Source organism: Dermacentor albipictus, chromosome 2 (genome assembly GCF_038994185.2).
Source record: "Dermacentor albipictus isolate Rhodes 1998 colony chromosome 2, USDA_Dalb.pri_finalv2, whole genome shotgun sequence".
Lineage (NCBI taxonomy): Eukaryota > Metazoa > Arthropoda > Arachnida > Ixodida > Ixodidae > Dermacentor > Dermacentor albipictus.
In genome coordinates this window covers 93,333,753-93,357,662 of record NC_091822.1, presented here as the reverse complement: position 1 = coordinate 93,357,662, position 23,910 = coordinate 93,333,753, and the positions used below count along the sequence as shown (strand labels likewise).

At 47.1% G+C, this 23,910-nt stretch overlaps 1 protein-coding gene across 1 annotated transcript in view; it reads left to right on the top strand.

Moving 5' to 3' along the window:
• Positions 1 to 3,541: 3,541 nt before the first annotated feature.
• LOC135902749 (evasin P1180-like) overlaps positions 3,542 to 23,910 on the top strand; it is a 35,989-nt gene continuing 15,620 nt past the window's right edge. The window contains exons 1-2 of the mRNA XM_065432969.1: positions 3,542 to 3,616; positions 9,353 to 9,419. Coding sequence (XP_065289041.1) covers positions 3,605 to 3,616; positions 9,353 to 9,419 — 79 coding nt within the window. The 5' untranslated portion in view covers positions 3,542 to 3,604. The remainder of the gene's footprint in view (positions 3,617 to 9,352; positions 9,420 to 23,910) is intronic.

Below are 23,910 nucleotides of genomic sequence, written 5' to 3'. Positions count from 1 at the left end.
GCACACTTCCTTGGGGCACGCCAGAGCCGACCGGAAGGCAACCTGATTGCTGCTCATTAACTGTTACAACTCCTTCATATATGCTGAAGAGCCTAGAAGTTTAGAAAGGAATCGAAACCCGCCATGCTTGCTCAGTGGCTATGGTGTTGGGCTGCTGAGCACGAGGTACGGGGTCGAATGCGGGCCACGGCGGCCACATTCCCATGGGGGCGATATGCGAAAACACCCGTGTGCTTAAACCTAGGTGCACGTTAAAGAACCCCGGCTCGTCGAAATTTTCGGAGTCCCCCACTACAGCGTGCCTCATTATCAGAAAGCGGTTTTGGCACGTAAAACCCCATAATTTTAAAGGAATCGAAGATGGTCGAGCGCTAAGGTTGGCACAGTTTGCGTGAAAGGACCCACATACGTCGAATGTGCCAGATAACGTTAGCCAACCTGGTAAAAGAAATAACAGCACCGAAACACATGGTGAAAGGCCCGATTGTCAGATTGATCCAACGGGGCTCGGTTGTCAGAGATGCGACGACCGAACGTCGAAGGTCTTCTGTCTATCCTATCTTGCACCCTATGATTTTTTTGTATTTTATCGGCTTCGCTCGCGTTATCTGGGAAACCCTATACGTGTGCACAAGTCTTTGTACTCACTTATTTACTAATACGCGCATTTACTATACCTGATGAGGTATTCACATTTTCATGGTTTAACTAAAGGTAAAAAATTCAAATTGGTGCTTTTGCTCTAAACAAACGGTGTATTTCGGTTTTCTTTCCTTCTGGTTCTTCTGCCAATTTTTATGGCCACTGCGGTAAACAAGAAAGCCGACTACGTGCAGCTGCTCTGGCTTAAGCCGCCATTGGTGCCATTTCGTGCGAGCGTTCAGCGTTCACGCTGCTTGCTCGCCTACTGCCAGAGCTGCATGCAGAGCTGTCAGTCGCATCCACAACAGGAAAGCTCGTCTGACAGCGCAGAGAAATAACATGCAGGTGGTGCGCCACAATTTTGTGCTGTGACGCACGCCAAGAATGTCGGGCCACGGTTTTCTTCTCAGCGAACGAGAGGTAAACAAAATTATTGCCGGTTTGGAGCAACCTCCTCGGTTGCTCGAGCTGAAGAAAACCGTCAGGAGATGACACGAGAGCATTTCCGCTGCTCGACGTTGGCGTCGTTTCATCTTTCAGAATAACATTTGTATCGTAATGGATAAAAAGAAAAAAACATGGCAGCTGCTAGACACGACAGGCGTAAGAAAACAAAAACAAAAGGAAAGAAACTTCCATGATTAAAAACGCGTTTCAAAAATATCTATTGCGATAGGCATGAACTGACAAGCCTATCTTGCCATGTAGCTGCTAATTAGTGTACAGCGCAAAAAGACATCTAAGTCAGCCACCTAATGCAAGCTGTTTTATCCAGTGAAAGCTCCATAGTGGGGGACTCTAGAAATTTGGACCACCTGAGGTTGTTTTACGCAAACTTGAACCTCATTACACGAGTGTTTTCTCATATAGCACTTAACTGAGCAGAGTGTGGTTAGGAAAAGCGTGTAGGTGATGTGGTATAGACAATCTAATTGTGGTTGTTCTGCAGGCCAGGCAGGCCTGAATGACCGCCTACGCAACCACAACAAGAACGTTCGCAACAGGAAGACGGGTTCTCAGTTGGCAACTCCAACAGGAGACTGCTTACCTTATCCTGAAAAACAAAGGTGTTATTACAGACATGCAATGTGATCACTCGTGGAACGTTAGTGAACCGTGTGTGTAAACAAGTTATCTGTCGTCATAAGATGCAAAAAGTTGTCACAATGACAGCGGGCATGTGTGCAAGACATTAAAATGATGTTAAAGCGAAGCTTCCTTTGCCCCTTCCTTCGACATTCCCACTGTTGCTGTCACTGCTGCTTCTAATTTCACATACGGGCACTGAAATGTAGGGACACTTTAAAGAACATCACGGTGACAAAATTAATGCGGAGTTTGCCACTACGGCCTGCCTCATAATCAGATTGTGGTTTTGGCACGTACCACCCCAAAGTACAATTAAAATTTAGTACTTCTGCCACGAGGCGACGCGCCATGTGAGGCAATCAGAATGCTCAACGCTCTCATAGGTTATGAAATATAGCGCACAACAACGCCTCAAGCAAATACATCTCCCTGTGTCTTCTGTGTACTATGCAGACAAACAGCACTGGTGCATGCACGGTAATGTTTAATACCCACTCAACACTCTCGTGCCGAACTAGAAACATTAAAGAAATTAAAAATTCGCCACCAACATCACCGCTAATTATCGTCAATCAATGCAACTTGAACAGAAAGCTTCATTTATATTGATTCTTACTATGCGTGGGATTTGCATAATTTTTCAACTGCGCTTCTTCACTTTATTTTTGTTGGCTGATCATTACTGATCCTGTGAGTGCTTTTTCCCGTTTTAATCGTCTTCGTTCTACACTTCAGGTCATGGCTAACCAACTATGCGAATTCTTCATGTTGGTAAAAATATCCAACCGAGAAACAACTTCCGTACTCATCTGTTTGCCTCTATTTGGGCAAAAAATGCGCGCGACCAGTTGATTTGATGAATTTCGCCCATTTACCTTTTCACTTTAGCTTCACAATCTTTCATTCTCTGCATTCCGTTTTGGCCTTTTGCGAGAATTACCACAGCAGTTGTACGCGTCACCTCCATTTGCCTAATGGCTACAGTATTTGGGGCACCTAGATGCTGTTAATGGTGGTTCCCTTTATGGCATTGCGGTAACTCAAAATTCACAATGATCTGTCTACTCGCAACTACGCCTGAGATTGGGAAACTACGCTAACATTTAGTGCGCATTTTACTTTGCAATGCAACTAAAACCCATAGGTGCAGTCTAACGAAGCTTTATTTAAAGTCAGCATTGCTTCCAAGCTAAGAACTATGCTTACAAGGTGATCACCAAACTTACCATTATGAAGAGCCACCTGTCTGTTTAACCAGGATAGGCAGCTAAGCCAAGGCGGGTAAGCGCGGTTTGTTTGACAAGTAGTTTTAGCTTTCAACACCTTGACCTTCAAAATATGACTGTCAGTGCATTCAAAATGCACACTCCTGACTTGTCAGTTTCAGAAATGTTATCCTAAACAATGCAGCTTTGGCAGAAACGAAAAGACTGCGTATGCGTCTAGTGACGAAGGGAAAAGGTGAAATTACTGGCCTTGCTTTAGGTCAGAGCGCTGAAATATTAAAATGCGCTTAGCATTACTTATCCAGAAAAACGACATATGCGTTAGGTGTAACTACAAATTTCCTAGGTGACATGAAACGCGAGATGTTCTTGGGTTCGCGTGAACAAAATGTACATCTAGTTATGACTGTCTTGAACTTGTTATGTATACTGGCGGCTCCTGCAACGTATGAACTACAGAAAATGTCTCGTTCTTTCGCTGACAGAAAACTCACTCTTTGAAATAAGCAAAAATTTTGGTATCTATAAGCAAATGTTTTTTCTTCATAAAATAAAAGAAAGGAATCATGGCAGCCTTATGCAGACAATTATATAAAATACGCGAGAGTTTGCGGGTGCTCTGACGCTGAACCACCGGTGCAAAAAGGATGACTCGACACGTACGTGCAACAAATTTCTTCAAAACAGCAGTTTTATGATTCAAAGAGATGACTATAAATGCCATTTCTGGAATGATCGTTTTTAATAGAGATATGCATGCACTAAGTGGAAAATCACCAAATTTTCTGATTAGATATATTGCCTTAGAGAATATTAGGAGTTGTCTCATATCCGTCAATGAACTATTTAAGAAGGTTCACCAATAACCTTCCACTATCAATTCAGACTGATAATTATATCCGCGTTACAGAATCCAATAAACTCTGTTCCCGAGGCTTAGTAAAGATTATGAGACTATAGTAGCATACTGATAAAGGGAAAATCACACATCCACCCGTTCATAGCAATTGCTACAAAGGAAACCCATACGGGTTCCTTGAAAGAAAGGCATCAGAATTGAAGAAAAATTCGTCCTGGTCCGGTCCCCGGAATAAAAGTTTGAATTTTCTGTGAAATCACGCAATTTTATTATTCGTAGAGATCGTCGCTGATACACCTGTATGGATTGTAAGTTCGCGCAGTCAAAGAACCATTTTTTTTTTCAATTTGAAGAAACGAAAGACTACCATTTAAGGCAACGCATCGGGCTTTACCGGTGGATTGTTTCCGGTAGGAAAACACCTGAAGTCAAATCCCAATGTTGAAGTGATTAACATATTCGATTAAATATATTGCTGTATTATCTTCGTCGTGTCGAAATCCTCCACTGACGCTCCCATTGAACGAGAACTTGGATGCTCCCGTCGACGGTGTCCCTTTGACGCCGGTAATTAATACAGAAGCCCAGGCGTCCATAATGAGTTTTAACCTCCGTCGTCGACTGAAGAAGCTTCTGAGACCGGTTACTACACGAGCCGTACGCGTGGCCGATGGCAGTACTGTTGACGTCACTGGAATGTGTACTTCCCGTATCAGTATCGCCGACCGCCACGTTCCCGTTATTTTTACAGTGCTGACCAATTGTACCCTTGACCTAATCCTCGGACTCGATTCAGCTTTGTTCAACTGTTTTGGGGTAGCCTTTGCCTCGAACTTCCTCTACTCGCGCATATTCATGCCGAACAACCGAACAACTTTAGCGTGACCGGGTTCGTCCACCTGCTGCCTAAATACTTGACTTTCGTCGATTTGCTATCAGCTTTTCCTCTGTAGGATGGTTATTACGTCGCCACACCTGTTCCTGAAATCTTTTTGAAACGCAATATCACTGTACCCCTATCCGTCGTCACCATAACCGATAACAGGACATGCCTCCCCATGGTCAATTTTGGCCTGACGAAGGAACTTCTACCCCAAGACATATCTGTTGAAACGCTGCGTGCTATAGGAGACGACCACGTCACGCCATTTTCCGTAAACGTCTGCTCAGATTCTTCACCATCTCCAAAAAATGCCATATTCCCTGGCGCCACATTTCGTCCCATGACTGCTGCGGAACTATTGCCTGAATAAGCAGCAGCTCTGTGTCGCCTTTTGGTTTCCTATCATGACAACTTCAATATCAACAATCGCCAATTGGACCAGACTTCAATTGGTAAGCATCACATAAATACTGGTGATGCCAGAGCTATTCATGGGTGGCCATATCGAGTTTCTGCTTCAAAGCGTAAGGTTATTCAAGATGAACTGAACAAGATGTTTACAAGAGGCATTGTTGAACCTTTGTTAAGCACTTGGACGTCGCCCATTGTGCTTGTTAAAAAGATAGATGTCATATAACGGTTCGTCATCTAAACAGCATTTCCAAGAAAGACGTCTACCCCTTGCCTCGCATTGACGACGCCCTTGATTGTCGTCACGGTGCCAACTACTTTTCATCAGTGACCTTCGGTCACGTTATTGGCAATTTACTGCAGATCAAAAGGACCAAGAGAAGACCGCATTCATCACCCATGATGGTCTATACCAATTCAAAGTTATGCCATTCGGTCTATGCAACGCCCCAGCAACGTTCGAACGAATGATGGACTCTTTTTTCAAAGGTTTAAATGGTCAACACGCCTCTGCAACCTAGACGACGTTCTCGTATTTTCGCCTACCTTGAGCGCGTATCAGCTATTCTTCAAGTCTTCCGCGAGGCTCCGCTCCAATTGTAAGTTGTAAATTCAGTACAGCTGACGTTATCAAGCAAATATGAAGTTTCGTACTAACGGAGTTTTATCCATTGAAAATGAATTTTAATATTGCCATCAGTTGCGATATCCATGACCGAAATCTGACAAAAATGCATTGGCGTTGCAGTCAGTGAACTGCTACAGTGAAGAGTCAGGAAAATTCTTAACTAGAGCGCGAGCGCATATTGTACGCCATTCAGGGGAATAATATATCGAAAATACTGCAGAGAGAGAGAGAGAAAAAAAAACTTTTATTTTCAAGGTTGAGTGGAGGTTGAGTGGAGTTTATTGAGTGGAATGGAGGGGAGACTCCAGTATCCAGGAAACTTCTGTCGTTCTTAAAAGATAAAGGTTCGTGCTTCATCGGAAGGCGCAGAGGCGGGGGGAGAGTTGTTGAGGGGGGAGATCACTAGCAGAAGTCCTATATGTCTTCGGCCGTTTAAAATCATTTCCGAAGCAGCTAAAAATTGCAATAGTGGCTCTGAGTGTGCGGCTGAACAAGCTTGGGAGGAACTTTACGTGCATATACAGGAGACAATCTGATGGTTATAGACAACCACTTTGAACATCTTTGTTTGTTAAGAAATGCCTGTTTGAGAATGGAAACGTTGAAGCTACCACATCCTCAGTGACGCCGGTGAAACCCGTGTCGACTTGAGGATGCGAAGAAGATATACTAAGGAGGAAAAAAAGATTAGACGTGCAGGAAGCGCGCGTTCATCAGGAGAGTACTCCGGCTCTATAACAAGGACTACGGAGGTTTCGGCGTTGTACTTTATCAGGGGACTGCTAAATTGGGGTTGCAGGTATGGAACGGTGCACATGGCCGGATCTTTTTTATCGACTGCCCTAAAGCCCTTCAATGAGCAAGATCGCGAACCTTGGCAGACAACACTAACATAGTGCAAACCTCTGACTCCAAACTTGTGTAATACGAAAAAAAAAAACACATTTTACCCTATTTATGCCAGCTAGCAAGCCTTCATTTTTTCATGGGAGCCTTCATCATGGAGCCTTTTTCATGGGAGCCTTCTGCATGGGAGCCTTCATCGATGGCTCCCATGCTTGTTTTAGCGACGTCGCGGTCTTTGACAATGATGGATGTTAGAATCATTTACTTGGATTAATGCTCTAACATATTTTATCCGTACACATACAACTGGGTAAACAGCGCGAGTCTCGACGTGACAAGGATGCAAATACAACATATTATGTTTTCAATCTTTACGCACACAATGTGGTATCGCTTGCAACTGCAGTGCTAGCTTAGTTTGTATAGGAGCCTAACAGCACTCTGCACGTGTGGCTTTCTAGCGCGTCATGTTTAGACTATGTCATTGCTCAGGAAAATATTTTGTGTTTTTTTTGTTTCATTCAATATCCAGCAGCGGAGTTTGATATGCTTGAAGTGACAGTAATCTTCCGTGCACAGCAGTGTTCCTTGATACACAGCCTCTGATAGGTGTTTATCGGAGGCTGCACAATATTTCATCTATGACCACAACGTAACATAACATCACTTGTTCAACCTAGTTTGGTTTTACGTATGATCTCGAATTAGTCGTGTTCGCCAGTTTTATACTTTCGTGGATCGCGTTCGTAAAATTGACGGCACCAGCGCACGGCCGGGTCAAAAACAGGCCACGCCTTCCACTTCACGTCCCCAGGTGTGGCGGTTAGAAATAAAGCCACTACTTTAGTATTCCCTCATCTACATTGGCTGACGTTTACTAGCATCACAAGCAGAATGTTTCGTCATTTTTTTCCTGCAGTGGATATTTGCGAACCTGCCCAATTTTCCGTACAGCTGTTGCATGTGTGCCGCGCAGACGTGTACTCTAACATTTATTAGCCAGTTTGTGTTTCCATCATTTGACTGATGATATTCATTGACGAGAAAGCTGTTGAAGTGATTTTGTATTCTGGTCTGCGTACACATTGCATTTGAGAGGACGATATTCCTCAGGGCAAAATAATGGGGGTGAAAACGGGAAGGGGGGCTGATTTAAGGCCCGGTGCGACCCGACGTGGCGGGTAGCGTTCGATGTGTGCCAAGCCCTGGAAAGGCTTACTTGGCATTCGTGACGCCCTAAATTTTATCATGTTTGTGAAGAACACAACGACCCATTTTCTGTTCGGAAGTGTGTTACCAGCCTTTCGTATTGTAAAGCGGAGGGTTTATGCAGAAGGCGTCATCGCGATGCATATGACAATGGGACAGTTGCTAAGAAATCAAGGGCACGTAGCACGTAGTAAATATATCTAAGGAGAAGATGCATTGTTACAAAGTTATCCGTTAGCCTGAATGAAAAACTAAATCTGCACTGCTGGAGAAGTCCTCTTTGCCAGACAACGAAATGGCTACCACGGGTGCTATAAAAGCGTTAACCTGATAAGTGATCTTTCCCCATTGGTATCATTAATGTTTTATACTTTAAACAGCTGTACCAAAACGCAGGCTGCAGCAATTGCTTTGAAATAAATTATGCGAAATATTGCACGCTAGAGAAAGAGTATATAATATTAGAAGTGCTAGGAGAAAAGAAACTACACTTTGATCGCAGCCGATAGGCCGAGAAGGGGAAAAGAAATGAAACAAAATACTGAGGCACCTGTTCTAGTTGCTAAGGACTTAAAATAGTTCTAGTTGAATCAGCTAAAATTCTTACTGAAGGGGTACGTGAGACTTGCAAAAAAGCTATTTAGTTTAATGTCAAATTTTAAACCAACGTGGCTAACCAAAGAATGCGGAACTCCTTTAAAAAGACCCTGAAACTCGTTATGAACATAGTAAAAAATGCTGCGGATCCGCTAACGGCGCTCCTGTGAAAATGTGAGCCAAATATTATTTTACCACATCCACCAGGGAATGTGCAATCTCCTGTGTAATGCAGTGAACACTCGCTTGCGTACGCATCCGCCGTGTCGTCATCGAAATCAGCTGGCCCACCAACGCTAAAGACTGATTTCCTGATCACGATAACGCTATCAGTAATACACAATTCTTAATTTTGAGCCAAATAAGTGAAAAATATATGTGTCGTCGATCTTGAAAAGACAGAAAAATTATTTCATCTTTGCAATGCGCATAGTTTTGTCTGCTGCGCATGGGCTCCGAGATTGCAGCGGCTGGCTGCTAGCGTAGTTTACCGCGGCGGCCTCGAAGTGCCACCACGAGTCCTTTCGCAGCTTTGACACTGAAATTTTGACCGGGACTTTGATCACTTGGCTTCTCCGCTGTGTTGATTCCAGCGCCCTATTTGAGACGAAAAGAGGGTGATATCCGGGTATGGTTGCGAAAACCCCACTTATAATTGGATTCGAAACATTTTGCGTCATGAAATGTCTGAGACGACATACCATGATAGTCAGGCCATGCTACGATATCATCGCCCTTTCAACAGGAAGCACCGGTCCTGCTATAAATGCGCAGTATCGGAAAAATGTGCTGGGCGAACATTGTGCGTGACACCTTCGTACTCGTTTAAATCGTAGCCACGACCACTCGTAGATTACATTGGCCGTCAAGCAAATGCGCTTCTGTACGCATAAAAATCCACGGATATTTCTTTTTCATATGTGGGCTTTATAAGAACCAGTGCTTTTGTGTTCTGCTTCCAGCGCATATCTGGATCACAAAGTATCATCTACCTTGCCTCGACTTTTGCCGCAGCTCTCGCTATGTGCAGTAAGTTCCTCCAGAAATTTTATTAAAATTTGACATTGGTAAATAAATGTGGTGGAAGTGTTCGTAAACACACTAACAATCGCGATACCAAATAAAAGAAACTGTTCTGTATGATGTTTTCTTTATGATCAAAACCACATCTGTTGCTGTAGGATGATTCGCATTTTGATAATCCTTTGTTGCAGGCTGCTAGTTGCAACGTACCTCTGTAGGTTTTTACAAAACAGAGAAAATGTTACATACCTACGCAGTGTTTTAGTGTGCACTGTGTGTGCGTTTTCAACAGGTTTTCATTCATGAAACTCAATTAACAGAGCCGGAACCTGTGACATTATGACACAGGAAAAGAAGTGCATGACAAAAAAACGAGGATAGTGGTGCACGTTCTGGTGGGCTGCCCTCCACGGCTTTGCCCTGCAATAGCTACTTCACCTGTAGATACTACCAGAAAGATTGGGGTGTCCCCCTTTGTTCACCAGCAATCAACAAACACCCCAGTGTCGTACCACACGCAAGAACAGGCTAGGCCGACACATGCAGAATACATCTTTAAGAGAAAACGGAATGTTTCGAAAGGAATTAGGAGAATGTTATCCCAAACTTGCAAAAAACGCATTGCTTCACTGTCACCGTTGCGTGCAACTACAGAAAAGATCCGCCAGGAAACGCTGCATGACTCAGCTTGATCGGAAGCATGCATGAGGGCAAGATTTGTGTGAACGCAAATTGCAGGATCGGCAGATATACCCAGCGATTCTCGACTTACGTTCTCTTTTTCGCCGCCACGTGGCGTATCAAACCTAATGCGATGAAGTTCTCATCATGACGTATGCCATGACGTACAACTAAAGAAAAAAAAGGAGCACGTGGACCCTGAGTGTGTTGCTTTGCCTTGTTACTAAGAACGAGTACGCTTGTATACTCGCGGACAACTTTTCTTGGCTATAGAGCGAAAGCTGCGGGGCGGAGCTTCTGCACATAACTATATTCGTACGCAGTGTAGTCCGGCGCGCTCGGCTTTGGCTTCGCCAACCTCGCACAACCTCTTTAGTAAACGCAGATACAAATAACTCGGCGTGAATCACTGTTCATTCACATTTGATATATGTACCAAGTTCTGGACAGCATGCATCGCAGCCTGCGTCGGAGCTCCCAAGCAGCCATATGAAGTCGTTAGGACTTCGGCGCGCAGCAGTTAGCTCGCACACTCACTCGTTTGTACATGGTTGCGATTCCCAGATGGGTTCGTTTGATTTCCGCGCAGACGCTGCAAACAGTTTTTTTGCGTGTGTTTCAACCATCTTCTGCTGATAAAGTTGGTCAGCAGCCTCTCAGGGGAGTTGATTGGCGGGACAGCAAGCGACAAACATTCACCAGAAGACAGGTGCGCCATTTTGCGTTTCATGAATGGGCAAAACGCGCGGCGTTTTGCACAAGCGACGGTTTCGGGTGTGCGAGAACTCGAAAGAGCAAACTAAACTACAATAAAATACCAATAGCTGACTGGTCAATGTTAGGTATCGTTTCAAACTCGATGCAGTAAAAAACAAAAAGGATATTGTTTTCAATTTTCCACGTAAGAAAACGTCAACAAAACTGCGGGACTACTTCCAGAAGCGGGGAAAGAGGTGCGCTTAGTTTCCGTAGCCTCCGCTTCATAGCCAAGGAAAGTTGTCCGCGAGTATAGCAGCTTTATCTGGAAGACATCCAGCTACTTGCTCGACTGGCAATGAATCGACGATTTTGCTAGACACCTGGCAGACAACACGTCGGCATTCCGGATGAGATGTCTGGCCAAGGTAACTGCCCCCGCGTAGCTTTCGTTAGTTTCCCTTTCTTGATTATTTTTGTTATAACTTGTGCACCACTGGGGCCGCGAGCTTGCGTATACTCAGTGCTATGTTTCATGGGGTTCTTAGAGAACCGGTGTGATGCATTAAGAGGAAGCTTTAGTTCGGGCTGATCTCCAATGTCGGCTGCTCAATAATAATAATAATATATGGGGTTTTACGTGCCAAAACCACTTTCTGATTATGAGGAACGCCGTAGTGGGGGACTCCGGAAATTTTGACCACCTGGGGTTCTTTAACGTGCACCTAAATCTAAATACACGGGAGTTTTCGTATTTCGCCCCCATTGAAATGCGGCCGCCGTGGCCAGGATTCGATGCCGCGACCTCGTGCTCAGCAGCCTAACACCATAGCCACTGAGCAACCACGGCGGGTTGGAAAATGGAAAATGCATCACATGGAAAATGCATCAATGCTTTTATGAGAACGCCGCTCAACCGATTAGAATGAAGTTGGCTGCATTTAAGGCAGAACGCTAAATCACAGTGATTGCGGCAATAACTGTGATTTAGGCCATTGCATTTTTTTACTACAATTGTCGAAAATAGGCAAATCTGAAAAAGAACTACGAGGTTTACAAATCCGGTACTTAGTATCAAAAACTGATATCGCACCTCCATGAATTGCATCCTTTGGAGCTACTAAATCGGACAAATTTGACGTAGGAATTTAGGACTTACGCGAATTTGTAACAATGCATGTAATGGTTTTGCGACTGCCATATTTAGAAGTTAGTGCAGTATTTCAGGGTGGCGAATGATATATTAGCTTTGTCTGCATTAGAAGAAATATCAGGTGATGCTTACAACACGGTGATATCGTTTTTAGTTGCTGAGGTACAGAGTTGTGTACTTCAAGTATTGTTTCTTGAAATTTCACAATATTTCGCAAGTTATGTAAAAAAAGCTGCCAGCCAAAGAAGCATTCGCTTTCCGAAATCACATTTTAACTTTTTCTTTAGGGTTTAACATAACTCGTCAATTTTGAAGCAGTGGTTGTCAGAATAAAACATTGCTAATTTGCCATGCAGAAGCTAAAGCTTTCCCTTAGGTTGGATTTAGAATTATATTGCTACGAGGGAAGGAGGAAGACGTGATACGTATTTGGAGTATGTACAGTAATTTACAGTAACTGACAAAGACAAGTCTACAGCTGGCTAGTCATTGAGCATAGAACTGTGTCCCAAGTTCCTGCTTAATTTTATCAGCATTGAGCCTAACAGTGTAACATATTTCCGCCCGGCGTGAAAGTGCTGTCGTGGTGCTTCTTAGACCGAAAAGAACTGGTAGCGTTTTAGACGACGTATTTGAAAGACGTCATGGGAAGTGAGGACGGAGCGAGTAGTAGGTGTGAGCGGAGAGATCTCGTAGGTTACGTCGGTCCCCTGACGGAGGACCCCGTAAAGACCGGAATAGCGAGACATTAGTTTTCCCGAAAGGCCGACGCGCTCAGTGGGAGATTATAGAAGGACCAGATTGCCGGGATGATAGTCGACGTCCCGGTGACAACTACCACAATTGCTTTCCTGCTTCTGAGAAGCACAAAGGCGACGGTGAGCAACTTGGCGTGCTTCTTCAGCTCGGGCAATGGCATCGCGGGTATACTCAGACACGGCTTCTTGAGGGCTAGGCAGTATTGTATCAAAAGGCAATAGTGGATCTCGGCCGTACAACCAAAAAAATGGCAAGTAAGTTGCAGTGTCCTGGCGTGATGAATCCCACCCGAACGGGACAAAAGTGAGAGCAGTATCTCAGTCATTTTGGTCCTCAGAGACATAGGTGGAGAGCTCATCCATCATTGTTCCCTTAAGTCGCTCCGTAAGGCCGTTCATCTGCAGATGGTATGCAGTACTATTACCACTGTCACACTGGGAGTTTTAATGTCATTCGAATCGAATGGAATTTTGTGCAACGAATATCATTCGCCCACGGAGGTGCTACACTAGAAAAATTAATGTCATCTGGTGGCGATATCAATGGCAATCATCCCGAAAAAACGTGGTGACTAAAATAGAACAAGATAGGTATGAAGAGCTTGAATAAGCAATCCATATATTTAAACATACATTTCAGACGTCGCTTCACTGAAAAGAAAATATTTTAGCAATGCGTATATAAAAAAAGTATTATTTCTGACTACGTGGCCACTATAAGCCAAAACAAGGCTTAGCCACCTGAGTAGCCGATAAATTGAAAACAATCAAAATGGCGACATGGCGACGCTGGACGACGACGCTAAGTTGCAGCAGGTGAAGCGATTAGTCGCTCCGTACTTTGCATTACGAGCAAGGCGTAATAATCAGAGGAAACGATTAGACGTTCTATGGCCGACGAGCAGAGTGGCGGCGGCATGGGCGGTGGCCAGACGCTGCTGAGCTGGAGAGTAACAACATTTTGCGACAGCCTGCCGCACAGATTTTGTCTCTTTAAAATAACAAGTCAATTAAAACGCGCAAAAGTTATTTCTTTACGAGTACGGCTTTCAATTTGCAAACGCTCTGCCCTGTATTGCTTTGTTTCTGGGGTTGAGAGTACACATTCGGTCCGAGTGCAAAGCCTAATGAGTTTCTCGAACTCATTCGATTGCGGAAGTCATTCGGTGCTAATGTCAATAAATATCGCTGTGTAGCAGCCGAATAATGTCTGTCGATGCTAATGCCATTCGGTTCGAATGACACTAAAACGTCCAGTGTGACAGGGGTTTAAGTTTGTGTTTGGTAGAATAACAGCGGAGCAAGTCACCCACAGCTGTAGAGAAGGAGCGACCGTAGTCAGTAAGACGTTCACGAGGAGAGCCGTGGTGAACAATGATCTTGTGCAACAGGAAGTCAGCTACGTCTGTTGGAGGGGCTCTGGTGATCGCGAACCAAGTTGTTTAATCAGTTCCGACGGCAATTTACTGAGCCAGAGGTGGGGAAAAGTCCGCGTAAGTCTATGCCAACATGATAGATGGCTTCTGCAGGACCGGCAAGAGGTTGGAGTCAGCCAGCAGAGTGTATAGACGGCTTCTTACGGCGCTGACATAACTCATAAGAAGCGACGTATCAGTGGACCGATCGGTACAGACCAGCCAAGAGAATCTTCGCCGGACACCGTCGTTCGTACGAGGTTGCCTGGGGCGAGCAAAAGTTGGTAGATCCTGCAGCTTGGACAGAAGAATGGTGCAAAAATGCAGCGGAATGACAAGCAGCATCTCAGATCAACTAGGGTGCAGGCTCCGCTGATATAAAGTGCCGTTCTGGAGTAAGAACATGCGAAGAGAAGGATAACTTGAGCCACATTTATGCTTGTTCAAGGTACTACGTTCACTTGGATACCAACGCTGTTACGTAGCGAGGTCAGCGAAAAGAGATAGCGAAAATATAGAAACAGAAGCATCGGTTGCAGGAACATCAAGAAGATCGGCTGGGGGCGGTACAAGCCGTCAGCAGTATGGTGTAACCTGCCGGAGTTGCGGACAACTGTGTAGAAGTATCCCTATAGGCGTAGCGCCGTGTGACCTCGGCGATTGCTAGGTTCTTTGTGGGACGAAAGCCAGCTGAGCGCATGGTGGCCTGTAGTGACTGTAAATGGCTGACCGTATAGGTAAGGGTGACATTTCCCTACTGCACAGACAACTGCAAGGCGCTTACATTCAGTGATGGGAAATTCCGCTCAGCTTGAGAAAGGCGACGGCTGTTGTAGGCAATGACATGGTCGTGGCCTAACTGACGTTGGCAAAAAATGACACCCGCCCCATCTCTGCTGGCATCAGTGCAGACTTCTGTTGGAGCAGTCAGATCGATGTGCACTAGAATAGCTGGAAGTTTTAGGAGAGAAATAAGTTTTGAGAAGGTGGTTGCTTGTCAGGCCTGAAAGAAAATGAAACGCCTGCATTCAGAAGAGCAATAAGAAGACGTGCGGCTTCCGCAAAATTGTGCATGGAGCTGCGGAAGTACAAGCACAGTCCCACAAAGCTCCTGTCATCTTTAGTACATGTTGGTACGGGAAGAATATGTACGGCATGAACTTTGTCCGGGACTGGGCGCCAACGAGATCAATCAAGAAGGTGGCCGATGATAGTAATTTGGCGACAGTTAGATGAATAACGTTGAAGGCCAGCATTGCGAAAAGCAGAAAGAACGATCGAGAGGCGCTGCAGGGGCGTAGCAAATGTAGGAACAAAGACGATCACGTCATGAGTAACAAATACAGAGGGACCACTTAAGGTCATGCGGCAGTGTGTCGCTTGTGCATTCAAGAGTAGCTGAGCAATACGTAAGCCGAAAGGCATGACTCTGAACTGGTATAAACCATCGCGTGTTATAAAGGTGGTCTTCTCGTGGTCCATGTCGTCGACGGCAATCTGCCAGTAGCTGCGAAGAAGGTGGATGGAAGAGAATTACTTCACATCATGAAAGCAGTCGAGGGTGATCTTGATGAGGTGCGAGGAATCCCCACAGAATTGTCAGGTGGCGTCCTTAGTGGTAACTAGAATGACAGGGGACGCTTAGGACTAGATGACGGTTCAAAGATTTCTCTAGAGAGCTTCTTTTCGACCTCCCTTTGATTGACTTGTTCGTACAAGGGCACCCAGTATAGTCGGCTGTGATAGGGTGTGCGTCAGCGGTGTCAACACGGTGTGTCGTGAGAAAGGTCTGGCCTACAGGGCGACCCAGGTAAAAAATGTCGCTGAACGAGGAGAGCAAGTGTCATAACAGGTCGGCATGGTGAGGAGGAAGTTCGGGAGCAATTATGTTTGTGAGCTCAGGAAAGATAACCGGCAATGCGGAAGAGTAGTCAACAGGAAACGAGGTAATATCAGCAGTCAAGGCTGAAAATTGGTAAACTTATGAGAGGGCAGCGTCCCTAAGGCTACGCCTTGCGGTAGGACGCGGTCGCCAATTACGAAGTTGAGGAGACCTAGGCTGGTAGAGTTGCTGGTGATACTGACGACCATGTATGGAAGTGCAACGTGATGGGCAAGGAGCACGTCCACGAGAGGAGTCACAGCATAGTCACCGTCAGGCGCAGGTGGAGCTGGAGAAAGCAGGACGCAGGTCATGTTTTGTGTGGTGAGTCGTATGGACTCGGTGGAGCGCAACCTGCTGGGAACTTACGCAGGAGGGTTAACACAAGGTAAATCAAGTTGGACAAGTACGGTAGAGCAGTCGATAAGGGCGGAGTAAGTGGATGGAAAATGAAGGCCTAGAATAACATAACCGGGACATTCTCGAAGGACAGTAAACAAAACAGATGTTTGGCAGCAACAGACGCCAACGCGAGGGGCACATATTCCTATTATGACCAGTGCTTTTCGGTCAGCGACTCGCACAATACAGGACGCCACAGATGTCAGTACATAAGGGTTGGCGTAGTGCTCGCTCATGATAGATATCTGCGCGCCTGTATCGAAAAGAGCAGTGACAAGGACGCCATTCTGGTACACATCAAGGAAATTTCTATCCGTCATTAAGGTAAGTAGAGCAATGGCAGTCCGGGTAGTTCTAGCAGCGTCACCCGTAGGAGCTGCATCCGTCAGTTTGTCATGTAGCATCAGTACAGGGGGGATGTAGAACAGTAAATCATGGATGAGCGAGATAGGGGTCGTCGTTGTGAGGATGAACGACTGTGCCGTGTGGATGAGGACGCCTGAGCAGGGTTATATTGCTCTGTGGAATCTTAGGATGGCGGACGAGTGCCTGGCGAGTGGCAGTAAAGTTGGAATGCATACTGATATTGAGATGACGTCCAGATATTGCGGCAGTGACGGGATATGTGTGAAACTCCTCGGCCGTTGAAACAAATCGGCCGATCGTCAGATGTTCGCCATCCCACCGGGTTGAGAAAAGGCCGAGAGAGGTACTGGCGTCGTGAATGAGGGATCACCGGAAAGGTGTAGGTGTCTGATCGCTTGACGGAATAGACCGACTGAATTCCAAGGTTTGCCAACTCGTCGGGCACGGAAGACTGCTCAATGGAAATTATCGGCCGAGAATCGTTCCAACAGGTCTCAAGCCATCCAGCGCAGCGGCTTCGATCTTCGGGCGAACGATACGAACGAGGCTCTGAGATGTTGACGGCTGATGCGCAGACTGAATGCCCTTGCAAAACGATGTAGCAGACGTATTTCGAAGACGCGTGATCTGGCGTGCCTTGCGATTACTTTTTGCTTCTTCATAGCGTTGACATTGGTTATTGATGAAGGCGATGGTTGGCAAATTCTTACAGACGAGACAATTAAAAGCTTCGTACACTGTGTCTTTGAGTACGTGGTAGAAGGTTACGAAGGGAAAGCTGGTCTGCTCGCGGATTTTTGAATTCTTGATGCGTTACTTTAAAATTCACATGTAGCATCGAACTCCACGTGACAGCGATATGGGCGAGGTAATTACTGTAGCTCGTGGGATTGGACTAACGACGCTCCTCGCGCAGCACTGTCACCTTTTGCTTGGTTGTGAACACGAGTGAGAGGCAGCAGGGTTACATGCCTTCCCAAAATATGAGATATTCGGAATAATTCTTTGTTGGACTGTTGGATATACGCCAAGTGCCCACAATACGAAACAACGTCAAGTCAGTATCAGCTTCTATTGGGGCAGACAGACAGATAGATAGATAGATAGATAGATAGATAGATAGATAGATAGATAGATAGATAGATAGATAGATAGATAGCTAGATAGATAGATAGATAGATAGATAGATAGATAGATAGATAGATAGATAGATAGATAGATAGATAGATAGATAGATAGATAGATAGATAGATAGATAGATAGATAGATAGATAGATAGATAGATAGATAGATAGATAGATAGATAGATAATACACAGGAAATCCAAGGAAGTTAGCCAGATGCACTTCGAGTTCTACCATACACGGAAAGAAGGGGTACGGAAATGAAAAGGGAGATCGAGAGAGCTCAGTTTCGCGCACAGTTGAAGGGTCGCACATGATGCGAAAAACTGCAAGACTACAAAAAAGTGTAGTGCGAGTAGTTGTGCAGCACTAAGGCACACTACTTCGCGGGCTTGCTTTTTGAGGCTTAGAAAAAAAACTTTCTTGGAACACGTATTCAGCGACAAAAAGCTAGGTTTAAAATTTTTCACCATGGTATAAAATTTTCTCAATAACACTTTTGATCTAAATATTATCAATAGGCAGTTGAAGAAATAATAAGAATAATTCTGTGATTAGGCGAATGCAAAAACAAATCGCCCTACTTTCGTCATGATCAATTATTTTTATACATGGTTACAACAGGTACTGAAAATCACCTGCGCCATTAGCAATACTGCTAGTTCGGGGCCCATGCAAATGCAGACAAAACATCGTTGCAACTCAGGTTGACAGGTAACGCAATTTATAAGTGCATATTAACCCAGCGTTGTTGTTAGCACGATATTAATAAACTTGCTATACCACAAGTGTACTACCACAAATTCCCAATCAGGTAATATTACTTTATTGAAAAATACTCATTGTGAATTATAGCTTGTTTAAAACATACGAAAATTTTGGACTCACTTCTGCTGTTTACGGAAGATTATTCCATAATCTCGTTTCAATGTTGGCTAACCTACGCTAATTGTATAGGTGACACGTTAACATTTCTGCTGAACTGCGTCCTGTCACGATCCGCCCAGGTTCGTGAACAAGAGGCGGCTCGAGGAACCCTCGATAAGAGGGGCGCTCCGCAGCGTGGTGGTAACGTACGATGACTGACCGCGAGCAGCTGTTCTCGTCGGTGTTCATCGCGGTGCGGTGACCAATGTTGCCTACCGAGCCTGCGGGCCGACGCAGATTATGCCCGAGGGGGCGTCACGTGCTTGTTACATCCCCTAACCCACAGTTTGCTTGTCGACAACAAATTTCCAAAGTTCAAAATGCGAGGATGTGCCTCCGCCCTAGCCGGATCCGCAGTGCCTGCTACCCAGGCGAATAACGGTCCGGAGGCCTCCGCCTTCGAGTACTCCGCCTGGGCACCGGTGCTGATGAGCCGGGTGTGTCAACGCCAGGTTCTGCCTGAGCCAGCCTCGCTCCATCCCGAGGGTCCGCAGTAGTCGGCCTTGTGAGTGGTGACGTGCTCGACACCAGCCCAACGGGCGCTGCACCACTGGTAACGCTTGCTGCCTCCGAGGTTGGTGTTGCTCCGCTGGAAGCGACTGGTGTTGCCACTAGTCCTCCTGTGGGCTGGAACTCTGAAGCGGCAGTCGAGGGTGCTGCCCAGGTCCCGAGACGAGGCCTAACATGGTCGGCGTGCCTGTGCCACGTGCCCCGTCTGGCATGCGGATGAGCAGCGATGAGGTGCTGGCAGGAGACACCACCTGTCCGGTGGACCAGGGTGGGCCAGGACGGAAGTTCCAGGCGAAAACTAGAGCTCCCGACTCCGGCAAAAGCCCGGGACGCCACCCGCCGTAGTCAGCCGCCAGCTTCTGCTTCAACTGCTTCAGGAGCACTGTGGATCGGAGGTCCAGATGCAAGACGTCCAAGGGTGTCTTGACCATCCGACCCACCAGGATCTCACAGGGCGCACGGCCAGTGACATCATGGGGGATGGTCCGATACTGAAACAGTATCCGGGCAACCTGAGTCCAGCAATCCCCAGTCTGGCTCTTCTTCAGCTTGTCCTTGATGGTTTGCACCACACGCTCGGCTGCACCGTTCGAAGGAAGGTGGTACGGCGGAACCATCATCCTGCAGTGTCCGTTCTTCGTCAGCCAAGCCAGGTACTCTCTCCTGGTGAAAGCAGGCCCATTGTCAAACACGATAATGGCCGGCAACCCCTGGGTGGCGAAGACCTGTCGTAGCGCTGCAATGGTCGCGCCTGGTGATGCATTGGTGACAGGTAGTGCTTCCACCCACATCGAAAAGGCATCCACCACCACCAGGAAGTAATGGCCCTTCAAAGATCCCCCAAATTCCACATGTAGGCGGGACCAGGGTCTCTGTGTGAACGGCCAGGGGGTGATTTCCACATGATGTGAGGCCCGCTGATGATCCTGGCAGATTTGGCAGCTCTGCACCAGGTGAGTGATGTCCTCGTCCAGGCCACGGCACAAAACATGGGACCGGGTCACCATCTTGTTCTTTTCCACGCCCCGATGACCCGTGTGCAGCCATTGCAGGACCCTGGACCGGGGACTTTGTGGGATCAGCAACCTGGAACCCCACAGCAGGCAGCCCTGCTGCAAGCTCAGCTCAGCAGCCTTCTGGCTATTTGCCTGCTGAACCAATTCCTCCTCCCCGGGACACCGCCTTGACCACCCGAGACATGACTGGGCCCCAGCTGGTCGCTTGCGAAATCGTAGATCTGGAGAGCACCTCCGGGTGCGCGTGCTCCAGCATGAACACTTCAGCAGATTCTGGAACAGCATCAGGCACCTCTAGCAGGGGCAGGCGGCTCAGGGCATCAGTAAATCCCTGGTCCTTTCTCGGACGGTAAACTAGCTGACAACTGCAAGCTGCCAGCATCAAGGCCCAGCGTACCACTAGAAGTGATGCCTGCACAAGAACTGCATTGTCAGGCCCCAGCAGCCTCAACAGTGGCTTATGGTCTGTGACCGCCTTTAACTTACAGATACTGGTGGAAGCATTCGACACCAAATATGAGGTCCAAACCTTCCTTGTCCAGCTGGCTTAGTGTTGCTCTGCAGGATGAAGCCGACGAGAAGCAAACGACACAGGGTGCTCCTGGCCATGCTTGTCCCAATGTGCCAGGAGGGATCCCATGCCGTACGGTGACGCATCTGCGGTTAGGATTACAGACTTAGCAGGATCGAAATGTACCAGCACTGGAGCCTTGGTGTTAGCTTCTTGCTGCGCTGGAAGGCCCCGTCCTGCTCCTTCTTAGATCCATTGCTGACCATCTCGAAGCAGAAGATAGTGCGGCTGTAGATGCTCCGAGAGATTTGGCAGGAAACTCCTGTAGAAGTCGAAGAGGCCGAGGCAGCTCTGAAGCTCCTTCTTGTTCCGGGGCTTACGCGCCTTGAGCATGGCATCAACTTTGCGGGGAGCCGGGGCTAGGCCAGCCTGGGAAATGACATGTCCCAAGTACTCAACAATGGGGGCCAGGAAGATGCACTTTTCCAGCTTCAGCTTGAGGCCGGTGTCCTGCAGTCGTACCAGGACGTTGTGCAGGTTCTGCAGGTGGTCCCCGTCATTGCTGCCAGTAACCAGGATGTCATCCAAGTACATTGCCACGAGCCTCATAACCCTGAAGAAGTTGTCCATCTCCCTCTGAAATATCGCTGGGGCTGAGGCCACGCCAAACGGTAAGCGCGTGTACTGTAAGAACCTCAAAGTTGTCGATATTGTGACATACTTCCGGGAGGAATTCTGGAGCACCATATGCTGGTAAGCATCAGATTCACCATCAGTGCCCGCAGATTTCGACGGTCAGCATGTACGGCGGCACAGACGACGGTACAAAGCCTGTGTGCCCCATGTCGAAAGTCGGCGGGTCCTCGACCACCCCGTGGAGCCTGGCCGCGGAAGAACTTGAGCATGTGCCGCACGCCCCCGCTGCACATCCTTGCGACGGCTACCCTGGCCGCGGGCTTGTGTGGTACTTGGGCTTGAACCAAGCTGCTGCTGCGGCTGTTTGCTGTTCGTCCTCCCCCTTTGAAATGCACGTGCCAGGTGCCCAGGTTTCCCACACGTGAAGCATTGTGCTTGTGAAAAATGGCACTGAGAGGGGGAGTGGGCACCACCACAGGCACCGCAGGCACTGCCCTTCGTCGCCAACTTGTTGACCGCCGGTTCGGTGAGCCAGTTGCACGGGAAATCTCGCTGGTGCCATTGGCGGCAGCTTTCATTGCCAGCGCTGCCTGCACGGCGTCGTCCAGCGAGAGGTCGGGAAGCTCTAGGAGTCGCGTCCGCACGGTGGGGTAGTTGATGCCGCAGATGAAACGGTCCCGGAGCAGCGAGTCCAGCTGGTCCCCGAAGGCGCAGGCACTCGGTAATCCTCGTAGCGCAGCAACGAACTGCCCGAGGGTCTCTCCTTCCCGGCAGCTCCGGTTGTTGGAGCGGAAACGCTCCATTAGTGTGGATGGTGCTTGGTTGAAATGCGAGTGCAGTATGGCGACCTGCTCACCAGGGTCTTAACATGCGGCGTGGCTGGCTGGAGAAGGTCGAGCAGGACACTGAAGACGCCGGTCCGGCAGCTGGCCAGGAAAATGTCCCGCTGTTTGGCCTCGGGTGTGTCGTTAGCCCGAAAGAACACGTGGACTTGTTCCTCGTAAATTGGCCAGGCGGACCCATCTCCCTCGAACGGCTCGAGCCTTCCGTACAGCGGCAAGGTGGCAGCAACGGGGGGCGGTGTTCCGCAGCTCGCGGCGGCGTGGGACGATGCGTGGGTACTCGTCGGCATCCTCGGCGCCAGTGTCACGATCCGCCCGGATTCGTGAACAAGGGAGGGCTCGAGGCAACCTCCGTTAGACAGACGCTCCGCAACGTGGTGGTGACGAACGATGACTGACCGCGAGCAGCTGTGCTCGTGCGTGTTTATTGCGGTGCGGAGACCAATGTTGCCTATTGAGCCTGGCTGGCCACCGAGCCTGGCGAGCCAACGCAGGTTATGCCCGAGGGGGCGTCACGTGCTTGTTACACATCCTTGTGTTTCGGTGTGGCGTGATGAAAATGGGCCTCGGAAAGGGGTTATTGTCCGGAACTATGCCTTCAACTGAGCATGCCATTTCGAATTTCCTAACAATGAGGAATGGCACATCTTTATTTCTTTTAGTACCAGTTCTCCATGTTTCATGTAACCGGAAAAGGATATAATTCGGAGCACTCTTTTCTGCAGCTTGATAACCAGATCCAGGCAGCGCGAAAAAGTATCCCCAATGTCTCCATAAGATAGGTTAAATGAGTATGAAAACTATAAAGTATGCGGTTCGCAGAGCACAAGGGGGAAAGTGCCGACGCGCCTCATATAAAGTAAAACATGCCAGCTGCAGACATTTTTTATATGTGCCCTGTAATGAAGCTATGAGCCTAACGTAAGGCGAATATATTTAAATTCTTCATTCTTTACTTGGTGTCATCGCTATTTTCAAAGTTATTGATGGCATTTCAACTCTATTCGACAAAACCACATTGTACTTTATTTTCGATCCATTCAGTGTTAATTAGTTGTCATAAACCAGTTTACTTTTCCCAGTTGTCTATGAAGAGAGTGTGTAAGTGACTGACACTTTTTCTTGGGATAAAAGCTATGGTATCATCAGGAAAAGTTATTGACTCATCCATATGAAGTCATTGGGGAAGGTCGTTGACGAACAAGGAAAATATAGCGGACCCGAAACTGAGCCCTGTAGGACGCTTTGTGTAATAGGTAGGAAGTCATATCATATAGTGTGCCAGTGCACGCTCTATTATGAAATATAAACTGCCAGCTCCAGATCCACAACAGAGCAAGTGTTTCTGAATTTCATGATCGACGATGTCGAAGGCTTTTTTTAGTGCTCAGGAATATGTCAATTAGTATTTCGTTGCTAATGTTAACATAGTTTGGTACATAAGTAACTGCATTGCTGGTCGACTTGTTTGGGCAAAATAAATGTTGGTGCGGTGTTCGTGTGTTATATTTTACCAAGATCTTAGTTTTTTGCTTGACCGTAAGCTTTTGGAACACCGTTTTGTTTGTAGAGAGTATT